This window comes from Pan troglodytes, chromosome 11 (genome assembly GCF_028858775.2).
Source record: "Pan troglodytes isolate AG18354 chromosome 11, NHGRI_mPanTro3-v2.0_pri, whole genome shotgun sequence".
NCBI classification, from domain to species: Eukaryota; Metazoa; Chordata; class Mammalia; order Primates; family Hominidae; genus Pan; species Pan troglodytes.
Window position 1 is genome coordinate 81467996 of NC_072409.2, and position 27881 is coordinate 81495876.

At 50.4% G+C, this 27881-nt stretch overlaps 2 protein-coding genes across 12 annotated transcripts in view; one reads left to right on the forward strand and one right to left on the reverse strand.

The window, feature by feature from the left end:
• Positions 1-7736: 7736 nt before the first annotated feature.
• ENHO (energy homeostasis associated) lies at positions 7737-9684 on the forward strand. Its single transcript, XM_003312056.4, has 2 exons — positions 7737-7950; positions 8871-9684. The coding sequence occupies exon 2, from the start codon at positions 9032-9034 to the stop codon at positions 9260-9262; it is 231 nt and encodes a 76-aa protein (XP_003312104.1). The 5' UTR covers positions 7737-7950; positions 8871-9031; the 3' UTR covers positions 9263-9684.
• A 58-nt stretch (positions 9685-9742) lies between these two features.
• Positions 9743-27881, reverse strand: part of DNAI1 (dynein axonemal intermediate chain 1) — a 62121-nt gene continuing 43982 nt past the window's right edge. For 6 of the 11 annotated variants that reach the window (XM_016960767.4, XM_016960761.4, XM_016960765.4 and 3 more), the window contains 8 exons: positions 23590-23837; positions 18357-18446; positions 18131-18218; positions 17364-17443; positions 16013-16161; positions 15816-15915; positions 13092-13274; positions 9743-10069 (listed from right to left, as the gene is read on the reverse strand). In XM_016960767.4, the coding sequence (XP_016816256.2) occupies positions 9971-10069; positions 13092-13274; positions 15816-15915; positions 16013-16161; positions 17364-17443; positions 18131-18218; positions 18357-18446; positions 23590-23837 (1037 nt within the window). In that variant the 3' untranslated portion in view covers positions 9743-9970. Of the gene's footprint in view, positions 10070-13091; positions 13275-15010; positions 15678-15815; positions 15916-16012; positions 16162-17363; positions 17444-18130; positions 18219-18356; positions 18447-23589; positions 23838-27881 lie in introns of those variants that run through there. The other 5 variants (XM_054658781.2, XM_016960764.4, XM_054658782.2 and 2 more) reach the window with 3 other exon arrangements.

Below are 27881 nucleotides of genomic sequence, written 5' to 3' on the forward strand. Positions count from 1 at the left end.
CTGCCCTACAAGAGCTTCTAAAGGAAGCACTAAACATGGAAAGGAACAACCGGTACCAGCCACTGCAAAATCATGCCAAATTGTAAAGACCATCAATGCTAGGAAGAAACTGCATCAACTAACAAGCAAAATAACGAGCTAACATCATAATGACAGGATCAAATTCACACATAACAATATTAACCTTAAATGTAAATGGGCTAAATGCTCCAATTAAAACACAGACTGGCAAATTGGATAGAGTCAAGACCCATCAGTGTGCTGTATTCAGGAAACCCATCTCACGTGCAGAGACACAAATAGGCTCAAAATAAAGGGATGGAGGAAGATCTACCAAGCAAATGGAAAATAAAAAAAGGCAGGGGTTACAATCCTAGTCTCTGATAAAACAGACTTTAAACCAACAAAGATGAAAAGAGACAAGGCCATTACATAATGGTAAAGGGATCAATTCAACAAGAAGAGCTAACTATCTTAAATATATATGCACCCAATACAGGAGCACCCAGATTCATAAAGCAAGTCCTTAGAGACTACAAAGAGACTTAGACTCCCACACAATAATAATGGGAGACTTTAACACCCCACTGTCAACATCAGACAGATCAACGAGACAGAAAGTTAACAAGGATATCCAGGAATTGAACTCAGCTCTGCACCAATCAGACCTAATAGACATCTACAGAACTCTCCACCCCAAATCAACAGAATATACATTCTCCTCAGCACCACATTGCACTTACTCCAAAATTGATCACATAGTTGGAAGTAAAGCACTCCTCAGCAAATGTAAAAGACGGAAATTATAACAAACTGTCTCTCAGACCACAGTGCAGTCAAACTAGAACTCAGGATTAAGAAACTCACTCAAAACCACTCAACTACATGGAAACTGAACAACCTGCTCCTGAATGACTACTGGGTACATAATGAAATGAAGGCAGAAATAAAGATGTTTTTTGAAATCAATGAGAACAAAGACACAACATACCAGAATCTCTGGGACACATTTAAAGCAGTGTGTAGAGGGAAATTTATAGCACTAAATGCCCACAAGAGAAAGCAGGAAAGATCTAAAATTGACACCCTAACATCACAATTAAAAGAACTAGAGAAGCAAGAGCAAACACGTTCAAAAGCTAGCAGAAGGCAAGAAATAACTAAGATCAGAGCAGAACTGAAGGAGATAGAGACACAAAAAGCCCTTCAAAAAATCAATGAATCCAGGAGCTGGTTTTTTGAAAAGATCAACAAAATTGATAGACCACTAGCAAGACTAATAAAGGAGAAAAAAGAGAAGAATCAAATAGACACAATAAAAAATGATAAAGGGGATATCACCACCAATCCCACAGAAATAAAAACTACCATCAGAGAATACTATAAACACACCTACGCAAATAAACTAGAAAATCTAGAAGAAATGGATAAATTTCTGGACACATACACCCTCCCAAGACTAAACCAGGAAGAAGTTGAATCCCTGAATAGACCAATAACAGGCTCTGAAATTGAGGCAATAATTAATAGCTTACCAACCAAAAAAAGTCCAGGACCAGACAGATTCACAGCCAAATTCTACCAGAGGTACAAGGAGGAGCTGGTACTATTTGTTCTGAAACTATTCCAATCAATAGAAAAAGAGGGAATCCTTCCTAACTCATTTTATGAGGCCAGCATCATCCTGATACCAAAGCCGGGCAGAGACACAACCAAAAAAGAGAATTTTAGACCAATATCCTTGATGAACATCGATGCAAAAATCCTCAATAAAATACTGGCAAACCAAATCCAGCAGCACATCAAAAAGCTTATCCACCATGATCAAGTGGGCTTCATCCCTGGGAGGCAAGGCTGGTTCAACATACACAAATCAATAAATGTAACCCAGCATATAAACAGAACCAATGACAAAAACCACATGATTATCTCAATAGATGCAGAAAAGGCCTTTGACAAAATTCAACAGCCCTTCATGCTAAAAACTCTCAATAAATTAGGTATTGATGGGACGTATCTCAAAATAATAAGAGCTATCTATGACAAACCCACAGCCAATATCATACTGAATGGGCAAAAACTGGAAGCATTCCCTTTGAAAACTGGCACAAGACAGGGATGCCCTCTCTCACCACTCCTATTCCACATAGTGTTGGAAATTCTGGCCAGGGCAATCAGGCAGGAGAAAGAAATAAACGGTATTCAATTAGGAAAAGAGGAAGTCCAATTGTCCCTGTTTGCAGATGACATGATTGTATATCTAGAAAACCCCATCATCTCAGCCCAAAATCTCCTTAAGCTGATAAGCAACTTCAGCAAAGTCTCAGGATACAAAATCAATGTGCAAAAATCACAAGCATTCTTATACACCAATAACAGACAGACAGCCAAATCATGAGTGAACTCCCATTCACAATATCTTCAAAGAGAATAAAATACCTAGGAATCCAACTTACAAGGGATGTGAAGGACCTCTTCAAAGAGAACTACAAACCACTGCTCAACGAAATAAAAGAGGATACAAACAAATGGAAGAACATTCCATGTTCATGGATAGGAAGAATCAATATCGTGAAAGTGGCCATACTGCCCAAGGTAATTTATAGATTCAATGCCATCCCCATCAAGCTACCAATGACTTTCTTCACAGAATTGGAAAAAACTACTTTAAAGTTCATATGGAACCAAAAAAGAGCCCACATTGCCAAGTCAATCCTAAGCCAAAAGAACAAAGCTGGAGGCATCACGCTACCTGACTTCAAACTATACTACAAGGCTACAGTAACCAAAACAGCATGGTACTGGTACCAAAACAGAGATATAGACCAATGGAACAGAACAGAGCCCTCAGAAATAATACCATACATCTACAACTATCTGACCTTTGACAAACCTGACAAAAACAAGAAATGGGGAAAGGATTCCCTATTTAACCAATGGTGCTAGGAAAACTGGCTAGCCATATGTAGAAAGCTGAAACTGGATCCCTTCCTTACACCTTATACCAAAATTAATTCAAGATGAATTAAAGACTTAAATGTTAGACCTAAAATCATAAAAACCCTAGAAGAAAACCTAGGCAATACCATTCAGGACATAGGCATGGGCAAGGACTTCATGTCTAAAACACCAAAAGCAATGGCCACAAAAGCCAAAATTGACAAATGGGAACTAATTAAACTAAAGAGCTTCTGCACAGCAAAAGAAACTAACATCAGAGTGAACAGGCAACCTACAGAATGGGAGAAAATTTTTGCAATCTACTCCTCTGACAAAGGGCTAATACCCAGAATCAACAAAGAACTCAAACAAATTTACAAGAAAAAACCCCATCAACAAGTGGGTGAAGGATATGAACAGACACTTCTCAAAAGAAGACATTTATGCAGCCAACAGACACATGAGAAAATGCTCATCATCACTGGCCATCAGAGAAATGCAAATCAAAACCACAATGAGATACCATCTCACACCAATTAGAATGGCGATCATTAAAAAGTCAGGAAACAACAGGTGCTGGAGAGGATGTGGAGAAATAGGAACACTTTTACACTGTTGGTGGGACTGGAAACTGGTTCAACCATTGTGGAAGACACTGTGGCGATTCCTCAGGGATCTAGAACTAGAAATACCATTTGACCCAGCCATCCCATTACTGGGTATATACCCAAAGGATTATAAATCATGCTGCTATAAAGACACATGCACACGTATGTTTATTGTGGCACTATTCACAATAGCAAAGACCTAGAACCAACCCAAATGTCCAACAATGATAGACTGGATTAAGCAAATGTGGCACATATACACCATGGAATACTATGCAGCCATAAAAAATGATGAGTTCATGTCCTTTGTAGGGACATGGATGAAGCTGGAAACCATCATTCTCAGCAAACTATCACAAGAACAAAAAACCAAAGACCACATGTTCTCACTCATAGGTGGGAACTGAACAATGAGAACACTTGGACACAGGAAGGGGAACATCACACACCGGGGCCTTTTGTGGGGTGGGGGGAGGGGGGAGGGATAGCATTAGGAGATATACCTAATGTAAATGACAAGTTAATGGGTGCAGCACACCAACATGGCACATGTATACATGTGTAACAAACCTGCACATTGTGCACATGTACCCTAGAACTTAAAGTATAATAATAAAAAAAAAAGAAAAAAGAAAAAAAAATAGGTGAAAAAATGATTACATGCTATTAATTGTAAGACACATTCTGATTACATATTTGTTTAAACTGAGGGGAAAAGTACACCTTAGAACCAATCAAACATGTTATTAGCAAATGGAATTTCTCCAAATGAAATTGATAGGCAGCTGATTATGGTTTTAAAATAATTGCATATTCTATTGAGGGAAAAGCCCTTATCCAATCCTCCTAAGTGTAGAGCTCTGTGATTGTTCAATCCCAGGATAATCTGCAAACCACCACCAGAAGGTGTAGTGCTAATCAGTACAGTGCCGCACAGAGAAATCCTCCATAATGACCCTCTCAAAACACTGGATAAGGGATCTCTACCTTGTGGGCAAAAATTAAGGCAGCCAGATTGGCCGACCAAGGAACTCCACAGCCAAAGGAGCAAGTCAACAAACAGATGCCATGAGATTTGCTAGTCCTATCATTTCATTATTACTCATGGCCAAAAACATCTACAGTAGATGATGTTCTGGATTAGTGACCAATGCACAGTGCTTCCTTTTCACCCCATTTTATTCTCTATTTCTTCTATCTCTACATATCAGGACTTTTTCATAGGGGGAGTAGTTTAAAGATAGTTCAAAGGCAGTTAAAAGGTAGTGGGATTATTAGAAGCCACATTTCATACCTCATGGAGACCTCACTAGAGCATGAAAGGACATTACCTGGAGAACCTGTATCTGAAGAACAGTGGTCCTGATCTGTGCTATGATCTCCAGAAGCAGCAGCTGGATGTGTCACTGAATTGTTCTTCACTGGAAAGGAGACAAATTTATTGGCATTTGTATCATGGGATGATTGGATTATGTAGATGAGGGCCTTTTTGGAATCATATAATAGGAAATGATGTATATGTGTTGGGCAAACAAAGGGTGGACTGTATGGACACCTGCCATTTTGCTTCTTTATGATGCTGCTTCCCCTGGAAACCAGCACCTCCACCTCCCCACTGCCCATAGCGTTATCATGTTAATCAATTTGATCTTCATCCCTTGACCACCATTGATTAGTCCAAAGGTAAGCATCTAAGTTGAATCAAAATATTTCCTGAAAATTTTGCAAACCAAAAAAAAAAAAAAAAAAAAGAAAGGAGGACGAGGAGGGTGAGGAGGAGCTGGCAGCAGCAGCAGCCAGTCTCTTTGGATGCCTACACAACAAGCTTTAAAACTTTAGAATTGTCTGAAGTCCCGTTTTTTACCATGTGGTCTAGAAGCATATTGGAAGTCAGTCTGGGGATGGGGAGGACAGGGACTTGGGACAGGGGAGGGAAATGAAGGCAGGCAGAAAGTAACAGAGTTGAGAGGTGGAGAGAGAACTCTTCTGGGTGGCTTTTGATCTCTTAGTTTCAGTTGTTCCTGAGTCATCCTTGCCCTTAGGTTTCCGTATCTGATTATAAATGTATCTTTTTGCTTAAACTAGTTCTCTCTCTCCCTGGGTGAGCTCATCTATTTTTCTCATTTAACTACCATTCTTTTGCTGACAACTCACAAAATATTATCTTTAGCCTGGACCTCTCTCCTGAACCTGTGTATTCAGTAAATGGCATCACAGCATCCCTCGTCACTAACCCGGGAGTCATCCCAGACTTTTCCTTCCTGCTTACCTCCCCTATCCTCTAGTTCTCTAAGTCCCACCAGCAGCAGCTCCCAAATATCCTCAATGTTCTCCTTTTCTCTCCACAACTTTTTCCTTCCATCATTTCAGTCCCTTATTATTAATCCTTGCCTTCACTCTCAAGTGCTTTCAAGCCCCCATTCCACACCATAGCCCAAATCATCCTACTAATTTCTGGATATGATCGCATTACTCTTCTGCTCAAAAATTCTTCAGTGGCTCCCCACTGTTTTCAGGATAAAATCTGAACTCCTGCAGCTGGGTCACAAAATTCGCTCACATTACACTCAGATGTGCGATGATTTAAGTCTCCTCTGTTTCCTATAACTAGTCTGATCTTTCTCACAATGCCCTCACCCTGCTGGGTAATGGGCAGTGGGGGGGAGCTAAAAGTAATCCACTCTGGTAAACTCTATAGGATCCAATAATTTATTTTAGACAGTCTCTAAGTACTTTGGTAGCTTTGGATGACTCAGTCTTCCCTTTCTTCTTTTCAAGATAGCATCTGGATTTACAGGGGTCTTATGTGAATTTCATGGCATTGGATTGGGGGAAGGGGCCTCTTAGTCACATGGTCCTGGGGGTTGTGTCAGCTGGCATTTGCTGAGATGTGATCGATCTGCTATAAATTAGTGAATAACAACCCTGAGAGGTAGCATTACAACCATTTTACAGATGAGGAAGCTGAGGCTAAGAGAGATTTAGTAACTTGCTCAAGATCACAAAGTTAGTAAGTGAACCAGGAATCAATACCGCCCCGATTACAGTAGGCACTTAGTTATATGAGTCTAGGATTCCAGAGAGAAGTTAAGGCTAGACTTGGGAGCACTGGGAGTCTTCATGATATAGCTTCAGGGATGTGATCCTCCAAAGAGAGCATGTAGAGCGGGATGAGAAGACGGCCGGATCAGAATAGGTGACAATCACTGGCCTGTGAAGGTCGGGGAGGACAAGGTCTACCTCACTGCTTCTGTCCAAGCTATCTTCTTCTTAGGGGAGCTTTTAGGATGGCAAGACAGGATTTCCACCACGCCTGCACCTATTCCAGCCAGGGCGGAACCATCGCTCAGGACACTCCATTTCTGTCCCAGACTCCCCAACAGCCTGGCAGCAAGCCTGCGACCAACACTGGGTAGGAACTCAGTAAATGTGTCCAAAGAACCTGTGTTGCCAGAGATTTTCACACCTCTTAGGGCCAGGGAACCTGGGGCCCTCTAAAGTGGGAATGCAGAGTCCACACCCAGGTGGGCAGAGGGAAGTGCGGGACTGCACTATAGGCGGTTCCCTAGGTGAGGAGATTCAGTCTCCTGCCAGGTGTGGGGACGCGGGGCCTTCCTCCGGATGACTTACTTAGAGACCTCTCCCAGATACAGAGGCGTGGTTTCCTCAGATGTGGAAATGCAGAGGCCTTGGCCTTTCTCGGATGTGGGGTGTACAACCCTTCCAGGTGTAGAAGGTGCAAGAAATCCCTACCAGAGGTTAGGCCTCGCCCCCACCCCAAACCCTCTCCCGGGAAGGATCCAGGGCCAGCTACTCCTTCGGCCCTCCTCCCGTCCCGCGCCGGCACGAGAGGCGGGCTGGTCCCCACCCCAGCGCACCACCAATGGTGCGGGAACCGGAGCTCGGCCAGCCAATTGAGTGGCGGCAGCGGCGCTGGGATGGCTCCGCCCCCGGGCCGCAGGCCGCCGGCCTCCCAGGAAGCGGGGCTCTTCGCTGTTTTTGCTGGCCGCCGAGCCCGGCCGAGCCCAGCCGAACGTAGCCGAGCCCAGCCGAGCCCAACCGAACGCAGCCGAGCCCAGCCGAACACCGCGCAGCTCCCGCCGCCGCCGCCCGAGCGCTGCCGAGCGAGCGAGCGCCGCGGCCGCGGAGGAGGTGCGGCCCCAAGGGGAGGAGGTGCCCGCTCACCGCAGACCGCCCGCGGCAGAGGCCGCCCCGGTCGCGCCGCGGCGGGAGCGGCCGGTGGAAACTGCGCGGCCGAGGGGGAGGCCTGGGGGAGCGGACGTCGCCTCTGCTGGTCTCCCACCTCCCGCCGCCCCCCGCCCGCAGGCTCCCGAGCCTTAGTCGGCGCCGAGCATCCCGCTGCCCCGGACCCTCCCGCGGGCGCGCACCAGGCTCAACTCAGGTAAGAAGGGCCTCCCGCCACGGGCACGGGGGCCAAGAACACGCGACCCGAAGATGGAGATAAAGAGACAGAGACACACTGCCGCGGAGAGAGACGAACACAAAGACAGAGACACAGGAACCACCGAAAAGACCCCACGGAGAAGGGGATAGGGACACGTCCATGGGAACAGAGGGGGATACAGCCTGGAAGAGAGAGAGAGAGACACAGAGACTGATGCAGAGATACACAGAGACACACTGGTAGAGAAATGAGACATAGAGGAGACATACTCAGAGATGGGGACACACGGAGAGGCAGCCACACACACAGAGGTGGGTGTGCAGAGGCACAGGCACACATCCAACGGAGGGACAGTGAGACACCAGACACACACACACCTGACCCAGAGAGGCAGCCCCACATAGAGGCACACAGCCCTGGACGCACAGAGCCTGCACATGCCTGCCAGGGCCTCCACAAAGTTCCCTCTGTGCAAGCTGGCGCCTCTGGAGGTCTCCTGGTCGGGCTGGCTGGAGTCCTGGGAGAGAGGAGGCGCCCAGGCCACACCAGAGCTGCTTACAACCCCCATCCTTTTGGGTCGGGGGCTGCCTGGATCCCACCCACCAACAGAGGGCTTTTGAGGGCTGCAAGCTTGGTGGGCAGGACCAGGGCATGCCCACCAGGTCTAAGGAGAATGAGATGACGGCTGCCTACTTCAGCTTCCCCACGGTGGCTACACACTCATTCAGGTGCCCAGAACCAGGCCTGTGGATGGGGGTGATGGCTCTGTGGGGTATTCGAGCCTGTTGGGACCCAAGGTCTTTCACCAGGGAGGCCAGAAATGTGGGAGGGAGGCTCTCTTCCCTACCTGTCTCCTCCTAGGCCTCACCCCACCCTTCCTCCTCACCACCCTCTCCTTTACTGTGTACCCCCAACAGGCTCGGGACTGCAGGTAGACATCTCCACTGCCCAGGAATCACTGAGCGTGCAGACAGCACAGCCTCCTCTGAAGGCCGGCCATACCAGAGTCCTGCCTAGGCATGGGCCTCACCATTGAGGCAGCTCCACTGTCTGTGCTGGTCTGAGGGTGCTGCCTGTCATGGGGGCAGCCATCTCCCAGGGGGCCCTCATCGCCATCGTCTGCAACGGTCTCGTGGGCTTCTTGCTGCTGCTGCTCTGGGTCATCCTCTGCTGGGCCTGCCATTCTCGCTCTGCCGACGTTGACTCTCTCTCTGAATCCAGTCCCAACTCCAGCCCTGGCCCCTGTCCTGAGAAGGCCCCACCACCCCAGAAGCCCAGCCATGAAGGCAGCTACCTGCTGCAGCCCTGAAGGCCCCTGGCCTAGCCTGGAGCCCAGGACCTAAGTCCACCTCACCTAGAGCCTGGAATTAGGATCCCAGAGTTCAGCCAGCCTGGGGTCCAGAACTCAAGAGTCCGCCTGCTTGGAGCTGGACCCAGCGGCCCAGAGTCTAGCCAGCTTGGCTCCAATAGGAGCTCAGTGGCCCTAAGGAGATGGGCCTGGGGTGGGGGCTTATGAGTTGGTGCTAGAGCCAGGGCCATCTGGACTATGCTCCATCCCAAGGGCCAAGGGTCAGGGGCCGGGTCCACTCTTTCCCTAGGCTGAGCACCTCTAGGCCCTCTAGGTTGGGGAAGCAAACTGGAACCCATGGCAATAATAGGAGGGTGTCCAGGCTGGGCCCCTCCCCTGGTCCTCCCAGTGTTTGCTGGATAATAAATGGAACTATGGCTCTACCCTGAGATTTTCTTCTCTTCCTGAGGGCCCTGTGGTAGCACAATTAAAGGTGTGGGGTGGGTTTCTACACAGGTTTATTTGTGCAAAGTTAGAGGGGTAATGGTGGTTGAAGACCAAGTCCTCGGGTAAGGTGCTGGGACCTTAAGGAACAGAACAAGAAGGGAAGATGCTGGGACCTGATCAGGAGTGGGGTCACATGCTGGGTGCTAAGGCTGGGCTGGGTACCAGGGTCAAGCCCTAGGAGTACTGTATTCAAGCGATGGGACAGAGACTGAGGCCAGCCCCTCAGGTCTTGATTTTCACTTCCCTCACCAGGTTCAGCAGTTTGTCCAGTTTCGCAATCTCCACAGCTGGACCCTTCTGCACCTCCTGCCCCTTCTTTTCCTGGGGAGAGGGAAAGTATACATGAGGGAGGAATGGTGGGCCCCCCCCTCCGGGTCCCAGCACCACCTCCTCTGCCCAGCCTGTCCAGCTGTGCCCTACCCCTCCCCTGCCCAGTAAATTCTGGATCCCTGCCTCCCCTCTCCCTGACACGATCATTCCCCAACTCAGGTTAGGTGACACAGGGGCTCAGCTGACAGCTTGCAAAAAGGAGTCCAGCTCTGGCTTGAACTGACTCAGATGGACATGGGGTCTTGATGCTTGTGGGAGTGGGAAAAGGCATCCATTCCCTGACCCTCAGGGGAACAACCTTCCAGGCCAGGGAAATCCAGCTCTGCGAAGGCGGGGGGTTGACTGCTGGCACCATCCTTACCATGGGAAGGTCCCTGGCCGAGACCTATCAAGGAGCTAATGGGTATGTGTTTGGGGAGGGAGGGGCTGTGGACAGAGCCTCAGGGGCCCGGACCTCACCTAGTCCTCTCACCTGATGCCTTCAGGTCAGGTTGGCAGTGGGTGCTATTTGGGGCGAGACCTGCTGTGTCAGACATACCCAGGGTTGGGAAGATTGTCAAGAGACCCATAAGGGCAGAGGGAATAGTCCATGTGACTCCAGGTGTCGTTGGCTGAGGTTGTCCTTTAGAAGACCAGATCCTGAGTTTATGACCCATCACCCTACCTGCAAAGCACTCTAATCCTTCCATTATAAGTTGGACACTGGAGTGTGTGTCACCCACAGGTCCCGAGAACTCCTTGGCAGACCAGCACCAGTCCCACCCTCCCTGCTGTCCAGGCAGGGGGGTGAGGGCTGTGCTGGGGCAGGCTGGGCAGTTGCCATTTCCCCATTTCCTGCCTTCGCTGTGCTCCTGGGCCCCCATCCTCTCAGCCACCTGTGCCCACTGCTCACTGACACCTACCCCAGCCTTACCTTGGTCTGGCCAGGGCTGTAAAGGGGATGCGGAGGGGTGAGTGCAGGGCCAGTAGGCCCTTCCCTGGCTCCTTTTTGGCTGCTGTCACCATGTGGAGCTCAGATTTCCCCCTGGTGTGACCCCATACCTGCTCCCAAATTTTCTCCCCTATCCCCTTGCAGCCCAGTGCCTTTTTGCCACTACCTAGCTCACCTCTACCCTCTTCAGGCAGAGGACAAAAAAGCTCTTTTTCTCTCTCTTCCCTCTCTCCTTCCTAAATTAAGCTTGGGTTCTCTTCTTGGCTTCACCCCATCCCCTGGGAGTTAGGGGACCTGGTTTTAGTTCCAGCTCTGTCATTAACTTCCTATATGACTTTGGGCAAGGCCTTTGCCTTTCTGAGCTTCAGTTTCCCATCTATCCTGTAGTTAGGGAAAGACAGTCTTTGGCCTTGGACTCTCTGGGCTCTTGACACCCATCATGGGAGCTCCCTGGGCAGGGAGGTCCAAACCTCTGTGGGGAAGCCATTTGGAAAGGGCAGGGAGTCTGCAGCTCACAGAGGAAGGGCAGTAGGGATGCCCAGAGGATTTTGTTTTGCATGAATCACTTGGCTGATAGGGTCAGATGGCAATTTCACGGGAACCTCTAATCCACTCAAGTACCCACCAGCCCCCACCTGTCCCTTCTCAGGTCCTCAGAGACATAGGTCCCCAGATACACACAGCCCAGCTCTCCCAGCCATGACTGACCCTTCTCTGAGGGGAACTGAAACTATGGGAGATGCTTACCTCCCTGGATCAGAGTGGGCAGGGCAGGCTCCCACCCATGTCTACCGCCCTCATGGTGTCATGGCTGTACTCCTCCCCCAAAGAATGACCATCATCCCTCCTGGAGGGTTGTCCAACTCTGCCAGCTTCAACCTGGGTCTCTCTCCTCAGAAAATTAAGAACACATTTTATCTATTCCACAAATTATGCTTCCTCCTTCCTCCTCCTTGAGGCCAACTAGCTGGGCTCAGCAAAGAGATTCAGACCACGCCCGACTCCCTCCCTCCCCTCAAGCCCACCACAGCCTCTGGGCCACAGCTGCAGGCGCTTAGCAGCCTTTTGAGTATTTATAGCCAAGTCCACCCCCTCCCCCAGCTGGCTACAATTACAGGGCCAGCCACACTCCCAGCCCTTGCCTCCCTGGCCATGGTGGGGAACAGGCCAAGCCAGCACCAGAGGGATGGTGCAGCAGTCCCTTCCTTGGTAGGAGCACAGTGCAGGGAAGACAGTAGTCGAAAGACACAGGCCCCTGCCACTGCCTCAAACTGCAGTAAATGCCTCAAATTGCCAGGAGGGATGGTCATCAGGGCAAGCTGGCCCAGTCCTGATCCTGGCCCAGAACCTGGCAGAAAGCAAAAAGCCATCTCTACTCTTAGCACACAAATGGGCAGGACTGGGCTCTGGGTTCTTGGGCTCAGGATTCCAAGGCCTGGGCTGCAAAGCCCGGGTTCATAAGTCTGGATCTGGACTCAGATCTAGATTTTAAGGTCATCGCTCTGGGCTCCAGACCTGTATTTGGGGCCCTTGGTCTCTGGGGAGGGTCTCCTGATCATTGGAGACCCTAGAAACAGGAACCAGAGCTCAGAAGGAGGGCTGCATAGCTGCTGACCTAGTTACTCTCCTTGCGGCTCATTTCCTTCCTCTCTGTGTAGACCCACAGCTCCCAGCTCAGGGAGCACTGGGGCTGAAGCCCTGTGAAAGCCCAGTCAATGAGGCAGTGGCTCAGCCCCAGGCCCCCTGCCTGGGTGACCTGTCCTACCCACAGCATTTCCACTGGGAAGAAATCAATGATACCTCCACATTTGCCTCTGCAGGCTTCAGATCCACCAGCTCATTGGATGTCTCCACCTGGGAGAGTCACCTGGGGCCCCACAGGTAACTCAAATGCAGCATGTCAAACTGCTATTTTCTCACAAACCTGCTTCTACTGTGAGCCTCATTCAGGCAATGACACCATCCTTACCCTGGGTCTCCCACGTCAGAAACTGGGTGGTCACCCTGGCTTCTCCCTTCTGTCATCCCCACCCTCCTGGAGACTTTACGTCTTGCAGCAGCTCAAAGTCCCAGAGCCTGTACCTTTGGCATCTTGCGCAAATTGGGTGAGAGCTTGAGGCTGATGATGTGCCCACGGTCATCGCCCACAATGATGATGGGGTGGATGAGATTGAACTGCACGTGGGTGAGCCTGTTCTTTTTGGCCGCCACAGGCTGGTTGCAGATGGCCTCATACTTGTTGATGGCTAAGTCAAATATGTGGGCCTGTGGAGAGGTCGGTGTCAGCACACTCGGGGTAATGAGGCCTGTCTTCCACCTCAGAGGAATGAGTCCCTGGACTTTCTGGGGAAAGACTGTAGAAGGCTAATGGCTAGCACACTGGAGCTGGAGGTGGAGGGAGGGGGAATTTTGTGTCTCTGTGTTTTTCCTATGGTTGAAAGAGTGAGAATAAAAAAGTTTAGGAGAAATTTTAAATCTCTGGAGAATTAATAATAGCAGCTATAGGCTGGGCATGGTGGCTCACTGACGCCTGTAATCCCAGCACTTTGGGAGGCCAAGGTGGGTGAATCACTTGAGGTCAGGAGTTTGAGACCAGGCTGGCCAACATGGTGAAACCCTGTCTCTACCAAAAATACAAAAAATTAGATGGGCGTGGTGGTGCATGCCTGTAGTCCCAGCTACTAGGGAGGATGAGATGGGAGAATCACTTGAACCTGGGAGGCGGAGGTTACAGTGAGCCAAGATGGAGCCACTGTACTCCAGCCTGGGCAAGAGTGAGATCTTGTCTCAAAAAAAAGAAAAGAAAAGGAAAGAAAATAGCAGCTACCATTTGTTGAGCACTCACTATGTACTAGACTCTGGGCAAGCACATCATACGGTTGCATCACCTCATTATGCTCTTCACAACCACTCTGTAAGGTGGTTCTGTCATTATTTTATAACGGAGGAGTTAGAGGCTCTTAGAGGCTAACTTGCTAGTAAGTGGCAGAGCCAGGGCTTACACCAGTTAATATATGTAAAGTGCAGGGACAGTGCTTGACATACCAGTGCTCATTCCATGTTGGATGCTACCTTCACCACACCCTCAGACCAAACCACTGCCAACTCTCACCTGGACAACTGTGGCAGCCTCTTAACTGGTCTCCCCGCTTCCACTCTTGCCTTGTTACAATCCATCCTCCATATGGCAGTAGGCTTACCTTTAAAGCACTTAAAATCCTCCCACAGTCTCCCTTGGCACTATAAATAAAATCCAGATCCCACACTCTAGCCCATCTCCCCACTCTCACCTCATGTTCTCGCCCCTTGCTTACTCTACCCCAACCACACTTGCCTTCCTGTTCCTTAAACCCCAAGCTGGTTCCCACCTCAGGGCATCTGCCCCAGCTGCTCCCTCACCATGGGCTGCTCCCCTGCCCTATCTCCACATGGCTGCCTCCTTCTTGCCAGTCAACTCTCAGCGTGCGTGTCACCTCTTCAAAGAAGCCTTTCCTGACCACTGTATCCAACAGACCACCCAGTCCTTTTATTTTTTCTTTTTCTTTTTTTCTTTTTCGTTGCCTGGCCTTTGTGAACCTATCTTTCTTCTTTTAATGTAACAACTTTATTGAGATATAATTCATATACTATAAAATTCACTCATTTAAAGTATCAAATTCTTGGTGTTAGTATATTCACAGTTATGCAACCTTCTCTACAACGGATTTTAGAACATTTTCACCACCCTAGGCCACACAAATTGACTTTCCATCTCTACAAATTTGCCTGTTTTGGATGTATTATATAAGTGGAATTATACAGTATGTGGTCTTTTGTGACTGGCTTTTTACGCTAAGCATGTTGTCAAGGTTCCTCCATGTTGTAGCATGTATCAGCACATCATTCCTTGTCCTTGCTGACATAATCCCCAAGGAGAAACTATATTTTGTTTATCCACTCAGCAGTTGATGGACACTGGGTTGTTGCCACTCTGACTGTTATGAGTAATGCTGCCATGAACATTTATGTTTACATATCACAGTCTTTTATTAATAATTCTCTGCCTAGAACTTAACACTGGGAATTTTGTTGTTGCTTTTTGTATCTTTCCCTTCACTAGAACATAAGCTCCACAAGAGCAGGTATCTAAGCCACCAGGGTCCAGCCTAGAGCTGGGCACCATCGTTGGCCCTTAGTAGTTATCTGTTCCAGGAAGAGATGACTGACGGACTTTAGGATGGTGCCTTCATCGCTGCATTCTTTCCTTGGGGCAGCCAGTGCTTCTCAGTTTATATCAAAGTCCATAGGGAAAATGGGTTTGCATTCAAGAATATGCTCACAAGATGTTTGTTTCTGAGCTCTCACCAATTCTCAGTGTTGAATAGCCCCCTCCCATTCCACCCCACTGAAGTTCCCTCAGAATCAGCTTGCACATTCCCGGGGATGGAGACTTCACTACATTATAGACACTATTCAGTCACTGATCAACACTGGCTCATACATTTTTCCTTAGATGGAGCCGGGCCCTGCCACCCTCTAGCTTCCCACCATACAGCAGAGGAAATAACTGCTCCATGGCATCTCATCCCCCAGAGTGCTTTCTCCTCCAAGGTGAACAGCTCCGTTTCCTCCCTGAAGCCTCATGGGATGAATGATTCCTCTTTTGGCTGGACCCTGGATGGCTTGCCCCTGGAAAATACACAGTCCTTATGTCCCGCCTTCTCCTTCCTGACCTAGGCATGGGATGGGTTCTCCATCAGGAAGCCCCTGAGATAACACACCTGATCTCCAGTAGGGACTCAGTGAGGTCAGGACGCTGGCACTCACCTTCCCATCTGTGGTGACTGCTGCGAACACAGTAGAAGAGTATGGCGCCCAGGCCACATCACCCACGGCTGAGTTCAGGTCATAGATGAACATCGGGGTCCTGCAGAGGTGGAGGGTGGAAAGCCCATGGCACAGAGGGCTCACAGTGCCATAGCCCAGGGGAGGGCCCCAGGCAGAGCCAGGAACAGGCCCCTCACTTGATGGTGTGGTCCCAGATCTTCACTGTCCAGTCGGAGCTGCAGGACATGAAGACCTTGGTGTGGTATGGGTTCCAGGACACAGTGTCCACTGACGTGTTGTGGGCGTCATAGGTGTCGAGGAATTGGCTGGAGTAGGATTTAGAGCACTGGTCGGGGAGGGAACGGGGGTCAGAAGTGAGAGAAAGGTCAGCAGCCACCACTTCCCTGGGGGTCTGGAGGATCAGAGCCTTAGACTCCTGTCCTTAACCCACATCGCATCCCAGCTGAACTGGGGCCAAGCTCCTGGCTGCCCTTCCCACCCTCAGCACACCCTGGGGGAAAGGAAGGGCTTGAGGATCTGGGGGTTCAGGATGGGCAGGGGAGCCTTCCTGCAGGATGAAGGAAAGGGCTGTAGTGCCCTGACCCCAGAGGATTCCAGGCCAGGCAGAAAAAGCCTTCTCTCCTTAAGAGAGGGCAGAGCAGGTCTCAGGCCCTGAGTGAGGTGTGGTCTGGCCATCTTCCAGGCCAGGACCTGTGGACGAACAGAGCCCTGGTTCCACCTGCAGCCCAGACATCATCCTTGCAACACTGATAACATCCCACCTTGTCCAGGCAAGAGCAGGTGCAGAGCCAGAAGCTGACTTGGATCTCCAGCTTTCCTATTCAGTTTTTTGCCCTGACCAGCATGCCCCTTTCTCCCTCCCTCCAGAAGACAGTGTGACTGAGTAATCTCTTGTTACTCCTGCCTCTCCTGGGCTGCCAGTGGGAGGGGTGAAGAGGGGGTGGGGACTTCTTTTGCATTCAGACCAGCTCTGGCTGGGCCTCAGGGGCTCCCAAGAGGCTGCCTGTAATTAACATTCTGAGTCTCTGAGCCTAAGAAAAGCTTGCAGCAGAGCTATTTCTGGATGGATGGAAGTTCAGAAGGACGTTCACCTACTACCACTGAGACCTTGTAGAAACTGACCGTGAGGTTCCATCCTGCTGGCTGGGATGTACCCAGTATTCAGAGATAATTCTGGCCTTCCAAGCTCAGCTCAAGTACAAATCTCCTCCAGGAAGTTTTCCCAAAATATTCTAACTCCTCCGAATTCCCCCTTCTACCTCAACTCCCAGGAAGGGAGGGAGGGCCCGGAGGAAAAGATGCTGAGCTGGGCTAAAGTCACCCTCTAGATTCTCCATCCCCTTTCCTGCATTTAGCCCTTATTCCTATCACCCAAGCAGGTCAAGAAATACATTCTCTTCCCTCAAGAGGCCTTCTAGAACTGATGGGAACTAAAATCCATCAAAATAGGATCTGTTGAGAACTCTAAGCTCCCCAGGTGCTCAGGTCTAAGCGGCCCTCTAAGGAGCTGGCACAGGGCAGCCTCACCTTGTAGATTTTTCCCTCCTCTGTGCCCACTAGGAACATGTAGTCAATCTCTTTGTGGAAGTCAAAGGCAGTGCCACAACCTTGGGAAAAGAGGGAGAGGCAGGCTTAGCCCAGTTCCAAGAGGGAGGCTCCCAGTGCCTCCCCTACTCAGCAGAGGAGCTCAGCCCAGGCACTCTCAGCGCAGGACTCAGCGCAGGACAGACTGAACTAGGGCCCCTGTAAGGGCTGGGACCAGGCCAGGCAAACAGAAACCAGCCCTGTGGCCTGCTTGTCCCAGGCAGTTAGGATTCTGCAAACGGCCAGGGGTTCTGCAGACAGGAATGGGGGCCTGGGTAAACAAGGCAGGGATTGAGTTAAACAGGGTCAGGGTCAGGGTAAACAGGGACAGGGTCTGCAAACAGGGACATGGTCTGTGCCAGCAGGGATATAGTCTGCATAAACAGGGTAGGAATTGAGTAAACAGGGACAGGATCTGGGTAAACAGGGGCCTGATCTGCATAAACAGGGCTGGATCTGCATAACAGCACCTGATCTGCATAAACAGGAACAGGGTCTGCAAACACAGGGATGAGAACTGCATAAACAGGGAGGGTCTACAAACAGCCAAGGGTTCAGCAGACAGGGCCAAGCCTTCCTATAATCTCCTGTCAGGCTCTGGCACAGGTTGGGGAGGGAGCACTCAGTCAGGGGAAGGACCACTGTCACTGACCCTCACTGGGCCTGAATGACCTGGCCAGGCCTGGAGGTGAGAGGGCTGGGGCTCCTACCCACTGGGTGCAGCTGCAACCCCTCAGGAACTTCCGTGGTGCTGCCTTCCACCTTCAGCTTGATGACATCTACGTGAACCAGCTTTCTCTGTAGCCGCAGACAGAGGGATGTGGGGGGGAGGGCACGTGGGTTGGGCTAGATGAGCAAGGCTGGGGGGTGCCCTTTGCCATTTAGCTCCCTGCCTCCCCAGTCACCCCAGTGTGACCCTCTCTGGGAAATAGGCACCTTCACGAGAGTCCAAGACACAATCCTGCCGTCAGATGACACAGAGAAGAAGTTAAGGTTTTGGTCCATGTCATCCTTCTGCCACTTGACCTGAAACATCCCAAAATGTGAGCTCTGGGACCCTGCTAAAGTGTTGAGTTAGGGCTGTGGGCAGAGCAGGGCTCCCCCAAGCACCCATCTGAGGCTCAGAAGCAAGTTCTGGGAGCCCATTTCCCAGAATCCCATGATTGGTCCTTTCTCCCTCCTTCCATCCATCTCTGTCTCTCATTCCTTTCTTGGGGATTTCTCATTCCTTTCTTGACCTTCCTGGAGCAATAGTGCCAGTCAAAGCATCGCCTTAATTTACTGGCTTGGCAGTGGAGGTACCCAATCCCTCCCTGGGTTGGGTTCCAGGAGCTCCACTGTGGGGAGAAGGCAGTGGCTACGGGTTCAACCACCTTGCATAAATAAACATGGCCTGGAAAGAACAGGGCCCATCAACCAGTTTCCTGTTTATAAAACAGGAGTCATAATAGCACAGGTTTGTTATGAGAAATAAATGAGATAATATATGTGAAGCCCTTACGTCAGAACATTGCACATATGAAGTATTCAATACATGTTAGCTAATGTCCTCATTGTTACCATCATCCTAGGAATCTGGGTGCCAAGGTTCTGCAGGGGCCTTTCCCTGCTTGCTAGTGGGGGGTGAAGAGGAGCAGGCCCCCATCTCCTGCCCACCTCTTCCAGGCTTGGCCTTTCTCTAGGAAGTGTCTCCTCTTTCCCACCTTTCCTTTGCTACTAACTCCTGCTCCCAGAACTTTGCTCCCAGTCCCAGATTTGAGTTGCATTTCTCCAACTGCAAATCAGGGTTAATTATCCTGCCCCACCCATCTTCTCAGGGCTGGAAGCAAACATATGGGAAAGTGTTTTGGAGACAGAGCTGTTGTCTTATGAAGATGACATGCTTGAGACTCAAGTTTCTGTTGCCAGATGTGGAGGCCTGGCCAAGCCATGTCCCAGAGAGCTGGGGTGGGGCTGGGTGCCGAGTTTTCCATTCTCTAGCTCCCTCCAGACCGCCCATGCTGGGACCACCGTCCTGTCCCCTCCCCCTGTCACTAGCAGAGGACCAGTGAGGGAGGCCAAGAACCCAGTGCCATTGCCTGTTGCCTGTAACTGCTGCTGTCACCAGGGTTGTTGGGGGCTGGAGGGAAGTAGAGAATGGGTTGCCTCTCCCCAGCCAGCCTGAGGCCTGGTGGATCGGAGCTTCAGGAGGGCGGGCTGAGTCCTGTCTTGGTCTGTCCAGGCAGCTGGCTCTTTTGCACTTTCACTGGACTGAGAGCGCCACAGAGCCTGTGAGGCATAAGTCAGAGCCAGCCCTAATATTGAGACCGCTTCTCCTTCTGTGTAAAGGTGGTCCCTTTAAAGGGGGGAGGGGACAGGGGGTGTCAAAGGCCAGGCTGTAAGAGGCGCTAGGGAGCTGCAAAGGGAAGTGTTTAATGAGCAGACGCCAGCACCACATGGAAATTGTATTTCACACCCCACTTAGCAGCCTGATGCCCAGTGGGGGGTGGTGTGTGTGTATTTGCAAGTGACTGTGTATGTGTGTATGTGCGCAAGTCACACACATGCTCCTGGGGTGGAGGTGAGCCGGTAGGAATAAAGCAAAAGAGGGAGGGTGGTAAGTGAGGTTAAGAGAATGAATGAATTCCCAGGGACCAGGTGGTAGGGAGGAGCTGGAGCCTGCTTCACTGATTTATTCTCTTCTGCCTTATTTTCTTAGGGCAGACCTGCTTGACCCTAGTCTCTTGCTCGTACATCCTTCCTGCCTCCTTCCCCAGAATTGCACCAGCACGCACACACACATACACCCCACAGAGTGTTGCTGGTTGAAGCTTCACAGTAGGGCCTGCACAGAGCTGGCTACTCAGGCAGGTTCCCTGGAGAAGAAGCCTGTGCTGTGGGACAGGAGCCCAATCTTCTTAGAACAGACAGTCCTCTCCTTGGCTCCAAAACCTTCCATGGCTCACCACTGCCAACAGAACAAACTCCTTCTGCCTCAGCCTGGCATTTGAGATCTAACACAACCTCTCTGGCCTCCCCCATATATCTCTGACACAGTATCTCTGACACAGTCCTGTTAAGAGGGACTTAGACTCTGATGTCTCTGACATCTCATTCAGCAGCCTGGCTCTCCTTCAACCTCCATGCTCATATAGCCAAATGCCTGGAGGACGCCTCCCTCTGGGTGTCCCTTGGGTTTCTTGTATTACTTTCTGGCCAAACCTGTTTTTCTTCTGCCATTTCTCACTCCTATGGATGGCCTACTAAGCACCTCAAACCCAGGCAGCATCAGTTCTTCTATCTAATATCTGATCAATCATTTCCTTCTATTGATTTTGCTACCCCACCAGCTCTCAACCCTGTCTTCTCATTTCTGTCTCCACTGCCCCTGCCCTAGCTCAGGCTTCAAAATCACTCATGCTGCAGCCAGAGGATCCTTCCAAGAGACAAACATGACTGTGTTACTCCTCTGCCCCAAACTCTCTGACGGTTGGGCAGCAATTTTCGAACTATGCTCAGGGGGTAGAGGGAGTGAAAATAGGGGACCCTTAAGCAAGCAGGGACCTGGTCCTAACAGAGCACCACTCTCATCTTTTTAATATTTTCTCATCTCTTTTTAATATTAATCTCATCTTTTTAATATGGGCTTCTGCATGAACACTTTGCTTGAAACCACGGACGTACAATGTCCAAGCATCTTAACTTAATAGATAAGTGCAGGGTGCTTCAAATGACGTGTCACTTCCCAACAGGCTACTCTGCTTGATACCCCCTGTCATTGCACATGTGACCCCTTTGTACCCTTCTTCATCTCACTAACTCTCTCTCCTCCCTCACAATCCAGCTCAGGTGTTGCTTCCTCTAGAAAGACCTGCCCAGCCCTCCACCCCCTGGTCCCCACCCAGGACAGTGTGGGTGCCCCTCCTTGCGCACTTCTACTTTAGCACTTAGCACGCTGCCCTGCCCTGGTCAGTCTGTGGCTGTGGTTATCTCCCCAGTAGGAACTCCAGAGATCAACCAGAGGAGCACACAGGGAGGAGTTACTGAATGTATGAATGAGTAAGTGAATGAATAAGGAGGGAGGAAGGAATGAGAAGAAAAGAAGAGAACAGGAAGTGAGTAAACAAGTGAGAGACAGGTGGGTCCTGACCATGTCACATGCCATGATTCTATACAAGAAATTGAATCTTCCATTTTGCAAAGGCAGCAGCCCTGTTTTCCTGGCAGGATAGGAGAGCAGAAGGCTTCTCTGTCCAGCTGAGTTCCTGTCTTCTTGGGACCTGCTCAGCGAAAGCAATAATGTTTCTTCTCAATGGCCCATTTTCCCAGCAATCTGCTATTTGATTTACAGGACATAGCAGAGTAGGAGTAGGGTGGTTGGCTTGGGCCTCTGCCCTTCTGCTTGGCTTGAGGAAGGAAGGTGGTCAGGCCAACCAGAGATGCTCTGCGCTTGGCCCTGGGCTATCTGAGCTGGGAAAGCAGGGGCAGGGCTGGGCCAGGTATGATCAAGACAGGCCTTTTCTCCTCTCCCTGAGTTTTAAAGTTTCTACAGAGATCCTTCCCTGCCTGGAGACCTACATGTGTCTGGAAGGCCTGGTGATTAATTGGGAGGTGGACTTTTTGGTGGAGAAAACTCCTGAGGCTGCAACCTCTGGTCTCTGCTTTGTTGGAGAGTAGCCGGGGAGGGCGTATGGCAGGAGGGGCTGCCTCCCTCCCACCCTCTGCCCCAGGCTCTGGGTAAAGGATAAAGCTGAGAGGGCACCATGGCCCCTGTGCCTGGGCAGTCCTCCCTCTGCTCAGGCCTGTCAGTGCTGGGGAAGGTGTCCACATGTCTCAGGGAGCTCAGGGCCATAAGAGGCAGGAGTGTAGAACTTGCCTGCAGACTGTCAGGGCAGGAGGGAAGTGAAAGAAGAGAAGACAGAGTCCCACTGCTGTCTGATGAGCCCAGAGACCTTGAGCAACTTCAGGCAGAAATTTATCCTTAGGTCCTCCCAGACCTGCCCATGGAAAAATAGTACACAGCCTTTGAAAGAAGGGGACCTTTGGGACACAATAAGGAAGGGCCTGCAAAGCCACAGCTAAGAGACCCTCTGAGAGTGAAACTGAAACCTACACCCAGTGGAATATGATGGGAAACACAGTCAGGGTGAAATCCAGCCCCAATGTCGAGGTAATGGTTCCAGATTGGTGTCAGACTTCTGCAGAGGCCCCACCCACCACTCTAGGCATGTCTGGAGAAGAGGGGGTGCTACAGAGAGGCTCAGGGGCAGACCTGCCTACCAGGCCTTACAGTCCCACCCGAGGGCAGGCAACCAGCAGCAGCCACCCCTGCCTGGGAGTTTCCCCAAATCTAGCCCAGATGGCAGAGGAAAGGCCCCGTGCGGAGTTGAGGAAGCTTGTAGACAAGGACCTGGTCTTTAACATACGGTTGACCCTTGACCAACATGACTTTGAACTACATGGGTCCAACTATACACAGGTTTTCTTCTGCCCCTGCCATCCATGAGACAGCAAGACCAACCCCTCCTCTTTCTCCTCCTCTTCAGCCTCCTCAATGTGAAGATGATGAGGATGAAGACCTTTGTGATGATCCACTTACATTTAATGAACAGTAAATATATTTTTTCTTCCTTATGATTTTCCTAATAACATTTTCTTTTCTCTACTTGCCTAATTGTAAGGATACAGTACATAAAATATACATAACACACAATATATGTGTTATTTGACTGTTGTCAGTAAGGCTTCTGGTCAAAAGTAAGCTATTAGTAGTCACGTTTTTGAGGACCCCAAAGTCATACACAGATTTTTGACTGTGTGGGGGTCAGTGTCCCTCATTCCCACATTGTCTAAGGGCCCACTGTACTCAGCTGGAGCCTGTCAGGCCCTGGAGCCTTCCAGCTATGTCTTCTGAGTTACTGATCGCCACATCTAAGAGATCCTTAGCAAACAGGTGGGGGCCCTCCTGAGGGAAGCTCTGGGGCAGCAGACCCCAGCTCTCACTGGAGACCCTCTTGCCTCCTGATTTTCACCTTCTGCCCTTTTCTGACACCCAGATCCTGACCTGATGGTACCTGCCATCCTCATCTCCTTGCCTGTGGTCCTCTCCTCCCCAAGCTCCCTCCCTCTTCCAGTGGCTCCAGGCCCACATGCTGCTCCCATCCCCACCCCTCCCACCCTGGTTGCTGACCTGCCACACAGGGTCTGAGTGCTTGCCAGACTTGGCTGAGCTGCAGAAGGAGGGCTGGGAGTGGGGCTTCTTCAGGTTGTAAATGGCCACGTTGCCATCATAGTGGCCCACTGCCACCAGGTAGGGGTGGTCCACGTGGATGTCGAGACACATGACGCCACTGTTGCTGCCGAACATGTACTCGGGGAAGCTGGGGTTCTTCAGGCTGTAGAGCAGCAGCATGCCCCGGCTCTGCTTCATGAAGTCATCTACCCAGGGAAGATGGGCGGCTGAGGTTGGAGGATCCAACTGCCCTGCCTGGAGAAGCCCCCTTACCCCTACCCCACTAGATGGGCAAGCCCTGCCCTGCTCTGCATCTGTCAGAGTGTGGGATTCCTCTCTGGGATTCATCTTTTCCATCTGTGAAGTGGAATTATGAGATGTGACCTTTCCCTTCTCAGAGATCATGGAAAGATCCAACAACCAATCAAGGTGACCAGGTTTATTCTCCTAATTATCCCCGAGGTGCAGGAAAGGGGGATGCTGGCTCAAAGAGCTGCTAAGTGAAGAAGGTGTGTGAGCTTGGGAAGGAGCAGAACCCTCAGAGGGGGTTTGGATGCCCAGCCAAGGGCAGGCAGCTTTCCATAGATGCCTGGATAATGCCCATGTACCCCTCCCCCCAGCTAAATATGGGCTAAGCTTGAACTAACATCGAATTGTCTACAGTGAGTCCCAAACTAGCCACCTATGAGCATATCCCCACAGTCCCAGGTTCAGCCTGAGCCCTAGATCTAGGCATGCTCCCCAAACCCAGAAGTCCCAGGCCAGCCAGTCAGGCTTCCACAGGCCCACTTGACCTGGGCACAGCTTTTGGCGATCAACAATTGACTACTCAGCAGAGGCCCTTCTCCCCACCAGCCCCATGTCAAGGGAGTGCCTCCCACTCTTTCTTTCATTTTCTGTGTACTTGGCGCCCATCCTGATATGTAGTCATGAACATAGTCCCAGCCCTTCCGCCACCAGCTCGGTCCTCCCAGCCTCCTCACCAAGCTCAGGGGAGCCGAAGCTGGAGAGGTGGAAGGCTAGTGCAGCCCCTACCTGGGGGCACTCTGCTAAAGCAGAGGGCATGTAGGGGCATCAGGCCAGGTCAGTGGACAGGAGGAAGTAGATGCCACGCTACAGAGACAAGGATACCAGGCCAGCCACTGACAGCAGGCTTCCTCTCTTACTGTGCTGTCCTAAATGAGTCTAGCCCAGGACTGGCTCCAAGACAGCAGCTGTTTAATGACTCCCTTATTAAGTCATGCAAGAGGCACTTGGAGGGGGTGTGTGGTAGGCAGAATAAGGCCCCCCTGCAAAGATGTCCATATCCTAATCCCCAGAGCCTGTAAATATGTCACTTTTCATGGCAAAAGGGATTCTGCAGATTTGATTAAGTGAAAGACCTTGAGATGGAGGAGATTATCCTGGATTATCTGGGTAGACTCAATGTAATCACAAGGGTTCTTATAAGGGAAAGAGGGAGGCAGGAGAGTCAGGGAAGGAGATGTAACCATAGAAGCAGATGTCAGAATGATTCGATTGCTTGCTGGAAGGGGGCCACAAGCCATGGAATGTGGGCAGCCTGTAGAAATTGGAAAGGGGAGGGAAAGGGCTGCTCCCCTGGAGCCTCAAGAGGGAATGCAGCCCTGTTACCACCTGGTTTTGGTTCCGTGAAACCTATTTTGGACTTCTGACCTCCAGAACTATATGATAATTTTGTGTTATTTTAAGCCATTAAATTTGTGGTAGTTTATTCCAGCAGCAACGGGAAACTAATATAGTAGACATTTAGGGAAAATTGACCCAAACGTACTTAAGCAATCAGAGAGAGAGGCTCCCATAGATGGCACTTTTTTTTTTCTGGGATGGTTTGGAAGCCGTCCCTCTAGAAGTCAGCTGGATGGATGCAATGCTCCTCCGCCCTTCTGATGACAATAATGAAACCCTCTCTCCATTTCCCATACCTCAGCCTTGCCACCTTCGACTCCAGGAACAAAAATGCCCCTTGCGTTAGGACGTTCACAGTTTCCAAAGGCAGGGGACTAGCCCAAGGCTGCTCTAAAGAAGGGTATCAGTTGCTAGAGGGTTCAAAACCTCAAGCATGGCCCAGAGGCCATGGTGCCGAGCTGGGCTCAGCCTCTCGAGCAGCTGGGCTTTTCCAGGCACTCTCATTCGATTAGAAGTCATATTTAAACAGTGTGGAAATAAGAGCAAGGCCTTAGAGACAGAATACATCAAGCGGGACATTTAATTTGATTTAGGGAAAATGAGGCAAACATTTGAGAACCTAAATAACTAACCAGTAATTAAACTAACAACAGGAATGCCCTTGCATTACAACCCAGCAAGCACAGTGGCCTTTAAGGACTGTATTTACAAAGAGACCTGACAACATAATTAGTCCTGTAAATTTTACGCAGCCTGCAGCCGAGGAGTGATGGATTTTGTGTGTGGAGGATGAATGAGAAGAAATGAGGTGGATGAATTTCCATTTCCAGTAAATGAAATTAACACTGCTTAATTAGTGAAGCTGACAAATAAATGATCAGGAAAGATTTAAATCCCTAAAAGTGTATCTCTGGCCTGGGCAGGCCCAGGGACAGGCCAGGATGTGGTGGGACAGAGTGGGAAGGGATTTAGAGCTGGGACTCAGAGCCTGACATTGGCCCCTTTTGAGGGTGCTGTCCCCAGACAGAGGCTGGGCTGGGGAACAGCTGGCTCCCCTGCTCTTCCAATACATGGCTCTCTGGGAAGCTTCTTGCCCCATCTCCTGTGTGATAGCCTCAGGACCACACAGAGCATCCTGATCTGTTCCACCATCCATGCCTGGCAGACCATGAGAAGTCCCTGTTTCCCTGCTATGAATTGGCTAATGGGCTGGAAAGGACCCCTTCAGTACAGCCGGCTGACATCATTGCATCCCAGCAGTCCCAAGGCCATCTCTTCTTGGGCTAGTTCCTTTTCTTCTAACCTTCCTCCACCTGCTTTATACCTACTGACAGCCTCTTTCTCTACTCTGCTGGGAACATGTAGCCTGGCCCTAGGGGGATCCCAATCTTTGCCCTTTAAGCAGCCTATTGTGCTCACTAGCTGGTACCCAGCAGCTATAGAGGGGAAGCAGGTAGGGATGTTTCTGTGCTGTTGCAGGCAATTGCCCAGATTTCCTTTTCTCTACCTGCTTGTTCCTGGCTGGCTCCAACCAACCTGGCCTGTCCCAGAAATGAGGGAATGGCTACAGTCCTTCCTAGGGTACATACCTACCCCTGCCAAAGTTTCATTTGGCTGAGTCACAGAATATCTGGGAATACCATAAAAAGGAGGTTTATGAGGTCTAGACTCAGCTCACCAGAGTCAAATCCAACAACAAACCCAAATTCTCACTCCAGTGTTTGTCCTCATGAGGCAAAAGCTGATTATGGGAGGGTGGTATCTGGGAGCTTCCAAAGACAGTGTGATGGATGCTGGTGAGACCAGCTGCTCCTCATAGTGACCCCATCCAGCAGCTAGGGTGCCTTCTGTCTGCCCCAGCTTCGCCCTCTTTGTCCCATGGAGGCACTCAAGAGCATGGGACTCCCAGAGGCAAGCTCAGGATGGATGCAGGGGCCTTCCTGAGTCTCAGCCCAGCCTGGTTCTATTCAGGCCTCTGCAGGTGGTTCTGAGATATGCAAGGCTCTGGAGAATAGATGCTCATCTGAAAGCCGGCCAACAACCCCCGAGCCAGTGAAAGCAAAAGCAAATACCACTGCCGCTGCCACTGGGCCCTGCTCCCTAGGAGACTACCTCTGTCTCCACACCCCCCTTCTCTGCTCGGGCTCCCTGAGGGTACTGCAGGAAACCTACGAGAAAGAATGACAGACAAATCAGCAATGATTGTCCTTTATGTGTAGGTGGTTCCTCCGCTTGCAGCATGTTTACTTCTTCTCTCTCAAGCGTACCTCACAATAGCCCTGGAATGGAGGCCTGGCAGGTTGTCAGCCTTTCCATGTCACCAACGAAGAAACCAAGGCTCAGAGAGGCTTCTGGCCCCAGGTGTCACTGGAAAGTGACACCCCCACCCCCAGGACTGCAGCTGACGACGGGTACCACTCAGGCACGTGGATGTAGCTAACAGGATCAAGGAAGGACAAAGAGACCGTTCTCAGGTAAGTGCCTGCCCAAAGGACATTGCTGGGCTTGTCAGGCTCAAGGTCTTCTGCTGGTGGGAGGTGACCTACTCTACTGCTCCTGCCCAAGGCTGCCCAGCCCCCCAGCCCCCACGACAGCCTCCACAT

What these genes read in the sequence shown, in the direction of transcription:
- ENHO (XM_003312056.4), top strand. Translation starts at nt 9,032, where the DNA reads ATGGGGGCAGCCATCTCCCAGGGGGCCCTCATCGCCATCGTCTGCAAC.